Source organism: Fragaria vesca, linkage group LG3 (genome assembly GCF_000184155.1).
Source record: "Fragaria vesca subsp. vesca linkage group LG3, FraVesHawaii_1.0, whole genome shotgun sequence".
Lineage (NCBI taxonomy): Eukaryota > Viridiplantae > Streptophyta > Magnoliopsida > Rosales > Rosaceae > Fragaria > Fragaria vesca.
This window is the reverse complement of record NC_020493.1, coordinates 16,393,271-16,401,921: the sequence shown is the minus strand read 5'-3', so window position 1 is coordinate 16,401,921 and position 8,651 is coordinate 16,393,271. Positions and strand designations below refer to the sequence as shown.

General features: G+C 36.1%; 1 protein-coding gene across 1 annotated transcript; it reads right to left on the bottom strand.

Annotated features, from left to right (window-relative positions):
- Positions 1–311: 311 nt before the first annotated feature.
- LOC101311838 (ubiquitin carboxyl-terminal hydrolase 14-like) lies at positions 312–8,118 on the bottom strand. The gene is made up of 20 exons (XM_004294426.1): positions 7,926–8,118; positions 7,203–7,374; positions 6,642–6,754; positions 6,217–6,553; positions 5,865–5,959; positions 4,971–5,104; positions 4,831–4,887; positions 4,673–4,750; positions 4,315–4,369; positions 4,183–4,224; positions 3,845–3,925; positions 3,415–3,613; positions 3,261–3,318; positions 3,058–3,180; positions 2,467–2,555; positions 2,294–2,383; positions 1,713–1,883; positions 1,445–1,563; positions 1,176–1,308; positions 312–1,063 (listed from the first exon to the last, which is right to left on the bottom strand). The coding sequence occupies exons 1-20, from the start codon at positions 8,031–8,033 to the stop codon at positions 885–887; spliced, it is 2,433 nt and encodes an 810-aa protein (XP_004294474.1). The 5' UTR covers positions 8,034–8,118; the 3' UTR covers positions 312–884.
- Between the last annotated feature and the right edge of the window lie 533 nt (positions 8,119–8,651).

The window sequence follows — 8,651 nt, the reverse complement described above, 5'->3', positions numbered from 1 at the left end:
AAGATTGATAACATGGTAAATGCCACATCATTTGGTATTAGTATTTAGTATAAATTTTTGGTGTCTCAAGCATTTTCTTCGAACATTTATTATAACAACAAAATATGCAACATCATTATTCATTTACAAAAAAAAATTCATATATTTTATTATAATAATAAAATATTCAATAAAATATTCTAAATTTATAAATTTCTCATTAGAGTATGTGAAAAAATTAATTTTGAGGAATGAAGGCTTTGTTACAAATTTAAGGAATGAATCATTCTCTTTCTGCTCTATTTCCATTTTAGAGAATAAGATGAAAAAACTGTTGGACCTAAAAAAAAAGCTTGAGAAAATCAAGAAAATAGGACGATGCTCTTAGCAACCATGACATCCATCCCTCCGCTGTAAAGTACTACAACGCTTGGCAGAAACAAGTACTTCAACGAGCAACATTATAGTTTGTTTTCTCCTATGGCCAAGGCCACATTTTTTCTGTTCCGCTTTTCCCTGGTTTTTTCAATCAGAACAGACTAGAAAATCACAAAAATAAATAAAAGAGGAGAGAGGTGCTGGAGTAACGAGCTAACTTTGAGTACAGAACTTTTCTTGTCATTAGAAACGGAAGGTTCGGCATATCTATTTGGAATTTTTCTTCTGTAACATGATTACTTCAATCTTTAAAGCACCGAAATTGAGTAAAGGTCAGCTAATCTGAATCATGGAAACCTCATCTAATCATGCAGCAAATTGATAAAAATTCCAAGGCCAAGCTTCTACAAAAAAAACCAAGTGCATGTTGGCAGATTGTTGAGGTTCCACAAAATTGTGCGCTACTTTTCTTTTCCACTTCTGATCATCACCAAACTAACCTTCCAATGTCGAAATTCTGGTGTCTCTCAACTGTTTAGTCTCTCAAAGAAATAAAGATAACCCATGTCCTTCGGAGGATTGACGGAAGCCCCAACCTTCGCATCATTGAAAATTACCCATCTACCATCTTTAAAGATGTGTGCAACGTAGTGACCACATAGTGTAGAGGTTCCAATATGGCTTACAATTCCAATAAGTCTATATCCTGCATGAAGCCAAAAGCATAAAATATAAACATTAGGATATGTTTTGTCTGTCAATCAATACACACGTTAGTATCATATGCTACATTTAAGGAAAAGGTATAAGATACTAACTTCCTCCTCCATCAGGTAGCCCCAAATCAGCAGCAGTAGGTGTTGTCTCTGATGTTGTTGCATCCATATCAGTTGAGACAGAAGCACCAGGATTGTTGAATATCCAATCTGTGGCTTTCTCAATGTCACCACCCTGTAAAAGGCAAGTGCAACAATAAGAAAATGCTGCCTAGTCACAATGTACAACTCATACAAAAACCATAACAAAAGCTACTGATTCTTATAGTAAAGAAAAGAAACAGAACAAGATGATGGAGCAACAGTCTCACCGATGCTTTCAATGCAGCCCGAGCAATATCTTCCTGAAAACCAAATGAAATCAACATATCCACTTTTGATTGGTCAACCACAATTTGTCCTCCGCCTTGAGAGATAGGTGTGTCTATATCTGGAAAGGAAAGAGTGGATCAGTATTATTTAGTGCCCTAGAGTAGCAAATTAAGGTCACAAACACAGCTGAGTAGCCATCTATTGCAAGCAAGAATGCTGCGTTCCAGGATGAAAAAATTGTAGTCAAGAACTCAAGATAGCAAGTACCAGGATCATCCATGTGAGAAAGTAGCCAATTCATTGCCTCTTCTACTCCAGCATTTGAGGTATTAATGGCAGCTTTCTGACAGTGAAGATTATTAAATCCCATTGAAACAAGCTGAGTAACAATATTCTCATCCGCCACAGGCTTAGTTGGTTCCTCCTCTTCTCCAGGAACTGTACAGACATAATTCAAGAGAACAAGAATCTATCATCTTCAATTTATGCCTAACTAGGGCAATACTGTAGAAGGTCAAAAGTGCAAATGGAGTGTAATGTAGACTATGCAGTTAGATGTACAAGTATCTTTATAACCCTAAGTTTGTATGCAAGTTCATGACTTGAAATAAAAATACATAACTGAGATCGATGCTTTGCAGATGATAGCACAAGGAAAAGAGTTTACATAAGGTATATAGTATCAATGGGAAGCACTACAGACTAGGTAAAGAGTGTACAAAAGGGACACTTAAGGGGATAGATAATAACCGATACACATACACAGGCACATTTTGAGAACTTTAAAGTTTCTGTAAATAAAATCCAGTAAGATACTGTGTTAGGAAAACCAAAATCGTAATACATACCGCTCTCTGGTAGCAACTCCTCTCCATGTTGAAGTCCCTTACTGCGCATGTGACTAATATCTATGATATCAGGAACATCTATATAGACATCTGCAAACAGATGAACGAACATTGAGAACCGTGCAAAATTGCAATTTAAATGCAGATCAACCTTAAAAAGCCAAGAGGAATACCAAGCTTTTTTGGCACCCAGCCTTCCTCCATTACGAATTTTCGCATATGCAACACCAAATAGTCAGGGAATGAAGTTAGACCTGCACTCCTGCAGGGTATAAAACAGGAGAAAAGTAAGAAATATGTTTTATCAAGAGGAATAAACTTCTATGCAAAACATGTTTGTTATATTTAGAAAAGAAACACCCAGCTCCGTAGTAGATTAGAAATGACCAATTTCCAAAGAAAAAGTTAAAACTAGAATGTAATATTCATGGTCTACTGTTGAAAATATCTGAACGCATATAGCTTAAGTAGCAAAAAACTGACAAGCATATGACAACTTCTAAACCACAAGCATGGCTTGGGGATATTCAGTCAATTTCTAACCTAAACCAAACTTTTATTCCGAAACTTGGGAGAAATCAACACAAGACTTTTTCCAACTCACTTTAAGTCCTTTAAATGAACTGCTGTCCAACGATCAGCCTCATCCAATATCAAATCTCAGTGACTTATTGTCATTATAATATGTTGATATATCCTTTGCAAAAATTGACAAAGAATATCATCTAGGAGAAATTGACACCAGAAAATAACTAGAAGCTTACTTTACTGCTGTTGTCTTGGCCTTCAAGGCAGTGCTGTAGAAATCCTGTATCTCCTCTGGTGACGAAAAGCTTGCAAGGCATGCTTCTAGGGGAACCCTTGGACGTACAATTTCATCACTGGATCTGGTAGAAATTGACATGGTTAGCAAATACTTACAAGTGATCACAAGAGGAAACAAAATAATACAACCATGTGAACTTACACTTCCTTGCCTTCTGAAGCCTTTTCAGCTTTCAGTTTCTGAAATGCTGCAAGCTCTTCTGCATTTTACAAATAAAAAAAATAAAAATAAAACACATTAGACAATCAATAATTGGGCTGATGGTTTAACAATGATAACTAACTAAAAAACTCGCCTTTATTAGTAGCTTCATGCAGCGGAATGTTCAAGGAAAGAATGTAGTCCAGTCTCCTATTGTACGCAACTTTTCCAGATGAACACATAATACGATCTTCAATACCAAACTTGAAACTCCTCGCAGGATCAATTTCAGGTCTCCCACCATGAGCCCGTTCAACTTGGTCAAGAAAGTGCAAGAAGAACTCCAAGGCATCCTAAACGAAAAGGTTTTCAAGCAATCAGACTAAAGATCAAACAACAATACTAAATTAATGGAGTAGCTGCTTCAACAACAGAAAAGGCTTTCCAGTAGCACAGAAGTATTGCATAGTCTGGATAAAAAGGGCAGAAGCCCTTTCAATTATCTTCTTCATAATATAAAACAACCTGTAAATTAGACAAAAGAATCAAAACTTGCACTATATCACAAGAGATGGTGAATGTACCTGTTGTCTCATGGAAGAAAATTCAGGATGACTGGCAGCTATAACAGCCTTGAACATACGAGGAGGTATCCCATCTTGTTTCTAATTGTAGACGGTTGCCAAAACAAAAGAAATCAGAACAAGTCAACAGGAATGATCAACATAAAATCTGTATATCCTTAGAAGGAAAGATTATTTTTTTCATTTTAAACAATTCTACATTTTGATATATAATTAAATAAAATGGGAAAAGATATACAGGGACAACCAAATAGATGATAATTCTTAATATGCATACGCTAGTCTTGTGAATGTATAGTAAACAGCAAAGAATATGTATGTTTATCCAGAAGGCTTACCACATTTGTTGTTGGGGTAATAGCATTTGTCTGATCTTTTTCCTAGATGGCACATAAGAAAATGTAAGCCAATCAGTGAACAGGAGCAGAAGCTGTTATAGGAAAAGAACCGTTCTGCTATAACAAACATACCTCTGATACAGGAACAGAGTATTTGCCAGATAGCAAACCATGTGCCAACTTTGTTCTGCCATACAACATGAAAGCTTTTAATACACTCACAGAGACTAAACCTCCCTAAACCTGCCTTCTATACATAACCTAATCATGTAACGATTGAGAAGGGCAAGAGGAAAAAGGAGAAAAGTTAGCAGACATAAGAAATTCGATTCATAAAGAACAATCAGTAATGGCCACATGATGCACAACTAACAAGGAATACGACTTAGTATTTCGTCACAAATAGCAATATTAATTCATGTAGCAAGATTAATTATACTAGTTAACAGATATGCACATAAAGAATCGACACTGAGAACTAACTACTTACAGCTGCATGTTCAGATCTACAGTTGGGTCAGCTGGCGCCTTCTCAAATGCTGTTTTCAAACTTTGATTTTTGTAGTACCTGAGAAAATATAACAACTACTAATAAGCAAAATTTCCATGAATGTTACATTTTACTGAATTCATATGATAGAAACTAACCCGGAATAGAAAGAGTGCGTAGAGAACACTACTTGCATGGTTGCTGCCATGTAACAGCTGCAAGACAACAAAATGAGATATTAATATAAATATTTAAAAGTTTGATATCTTCAGTAGCACTAGACAGGTAGAGAAGCTACCTATTTCCAAGATTGACAAGGCCAGTGTAACCAGGTCCAAATATCGGTTCGACTTCCTGTCCACTTTCTTGAATACGGTGCCAGTCAAAATTGGTATTCTGGTCAAGCTCTCTTTCAGCAGTAGTCATCTCCGTCTGAAAAAAGAAATTCGGCATTTTTACAGTAACATCAGCATAACAATACAACTAAAGTTAAACGACCATACTTATTTCCAGGTCATTGGGAATTTAACCTAATTCCATAACAGAAATTTACTGAACTTCCCAAAAAATAAAAAAGATAAAGCTATAGTCAGTGTTCTATGGTTTTTCATTCTAAACCTTACAATTGACTGCAAGCTTCGACCAAATGGCCAGGGGCTTACCCCTTAATGAAATAGGTTATGTGGAACTGGTAGTTGGTAATAAGACACATTATGAGTACAAACCCCCTGTGAGAAGAAAAAATTTATTTCAACCAAAAGAAAGAACCCCAAAAAAAATTTCGAACAGAGAAGTCCAAGCAACTATAGAATTTTGAGTTTTGCCGTAAAAAAAATCATCACTGTATCATAATCACATGCAACAGAAATTGTTATCTTAAGAGATGAAAACAAAATTTTCATGCCTCCATTTATTATAAAAGCAATGCTTTCACTTCATATCGCCCTGAAACATTATATATTATAATAATCCCTCCTACTTACTTCTATAGCCATGATTCAAAAAAGACCTACTACACAGCAAAGATAGTTATCCTACATGAGATAGAAAGTGATTTATTCTCTTAGAAAATAATAAGAAAACAAATGGCCTGTTTTATTCTAATCATAGAAGCAAAAAGCTACTAGTAGCCCATTTATCAATTCTTAAAGTAGTACCATATCAGAATCCAATACAACAGTTGAGAACCAACCTTCTGTAATGAGGAGAAGTCAATGCCAAAAAATGCCAGATGTTGTGCTAAAAGTGGATCTACAACACTATCATCCTCTGGATAAGAGAAAACATCTGAGCTGCCACAATATGTTACTCATGATTAGTAATCCATACATGTAACAGAACTCATTTCTCCACAGAATCCGCTACATTTAGATTATTAAGCTCTTAATTTATACTTTCCAGGTCCATATTGTCATATTTGCTTTGGGCCAAACAACATGTAGTTTATGACGTTTAGCATACATATGTATAACTTTCATCTGTATAAAACAGAAGCATATGACTGTAATTAAAATAAATGACTATTCGGCACAAGGCAGCATTACCTGCTCCTTCTAGATCAGCTGTAATTGTCCCTAGCTTTACAGCAAGAGGATATCCTGTATCGTTATAGTACTCGACAGCATGGTTATTTCCACCAGTACCATCCCAATTTTTTCTCCCACAAAGGATCGTTCCATCAGTTAGATTCATCCAAAGATTGTCTCTTTTATCACACTTGGAACATTTCCACCCAGAAGAAGGAACGATGGTACCATTGTCAACCTGTTGCAAATTCATTGCATATGCACTCGTTTGCTTCTTATCGGCTGTCCATGCTGCTATTTGTTCTTTCTTCTCTGCACCCTCAGCCATTAAAATGCTATCAACCGCCAATCTTACCTGGAGTTACAAAATTGAATCATTGCTTAGGATAATAGCTATATTGCTTTGACATCAGTAAATGTCTCAAATACATAAGAATGCAAACCTTCTCTGGCAGCTCAACAGAAGGAAATGGTAGAGTCACATAATCAGGCAACACAACAATACTGTGAGATTCTTCATATTCCGGTTCATTATTGTCAAATCCCCCATCAATACCTACAAGCCAAAGAAAATATAACTAAACTTTACACTACCCGCCAGTTAATATATAGTTGAGAATAATATAAACATCAAGTACTGTAAGGCAACATCAAGAACATCTCTTTCAGCAAATTCATGAATCATGAGCAATATGACCAATGAGAACACACACGCAAACCTCTTTCAGCTTTCTTATATTTATGTTCAGTGAGAACTGAGCAACTTCAAAACTTCAAACGCATACTGCTGGATGATTATACATATCGTGGTCTACATACATTGCATATTTTCATCAACTATTCATTTCCACACCTTGAGTAAGTATCCAACATTCTCAATGGTCCACTCATATAGCACAAATTGAATAAGCATACTACCCGAACTCAGCAATTACAGGAATACAATGTCAAGTATAATAGAACCGCCATAGGCACAAGCGTAAATCATACTGATTAAAGATTACCTATAGCCATGAGCGTTGGTTTCTTTAAAGGCCTATCTTCAGGAACCAACACTTTGTTTTGCTTTATATGCAGATAAACTGGGTTTCCAGTCTTTTCATAGTGCCATCCTATGTAATCCTTCCCAAAAGCAAGAAAGGTGTTCATGTCAACGAACAAACCACCTTCCGATCTCTGAAACTCACAACAACAACCAAAAAACACCAAAACACCGTTAAAATTCCAATCTTCAAGCACAATACATAAATATGTAACCAACCTACTCAATCAAAATTTTCAAGAGTCGATTCTTGATAGCAACTGAAACCTCATTACGAGTTTCGAAACAAATTTCCCAAGAATTTCAAATAAAAGTAAAAACAAAAGAAAAACCTAATGAAAACCAAAGAATTAAACACCGAAGCCGTAAAATCAAACTACACTATTCCATTTCCTGTACAGGTTCACTAACTCAACTATTCCAGTTCATAAATCGAAATTCCAGAAGCAAATTTCGAAGAAATCAAAATGAAACAAAAGCTCGAAACGAACACAATCACGAACTGCAACAAAAATCAAAGAAACACTAAGCAGCGCAAGACTAAAATCCTAAACAGCGAGCTAATCACAAACACAGAATCGAAATTTCAAGAAACAAAAAGTAAAAAAGAAGAGCGAGAGCGGTGAAAAGCTTCAAGTAGTGAAAGTAAGTGCGGCAGAGTAAAACGGCGATAATGGAGGTTTACCGGAGTGTCGAAAGAGACGCAGCATTCTTGCTTGTAGATGCGGTTAGTCGGTTCCGGGATCCGAACCCGGGAGAGGTTGGATCGGAGCAGGTCCATTGGGTCAAGCATCGCTCTGCGAATTCTCAAGGAAGAAGACGAAGGAGGGTTTTAGGATTTAGGGAGAGAGAGAGAGAGAGAGAGAGAAGAAAATGTTTGTTATGTTTTGTTTGCCCTAAGCTTACTTAGAGCAAAGTCACGAGAAAGGAGAGAATTGCTTTGTGTATATATTGTAGTATTGTACACGTTTTGTTTGATCCCTTTGCTCTTCTTTCCTGTCACCAGAAGCTTCGTAGTTAAACTGTGAAAAGGAATTTAAACTTGGAAATTTTTAACCCAAGTAAAAGCTGAAAAGAGTTGATTCGTCTGTCCTTTTTCATTTTTAGGAAAAAAATATCAATAATGTATAATCCAACATTATAACCAGCGATTACACTTTATGTACACCTTGTGTACAGACTACTAACCCTTGTGTACAGATTACAGAGGGCAAATAAGATCGAGTGATTCACGTAGGGTAGTACCCTCATTACCTAATTCCGCTCTCTTGAAAACACAATTGAGCCTATAATCACATAGCAATCCCGAATATAGCACAATTGAGCCTATAATCACATAGCAATTCGAATATAGTCTATAGGCATCTTAATCGCAACAAAAAAATAGGAAATAGGAAATAGCAAAAGAAAC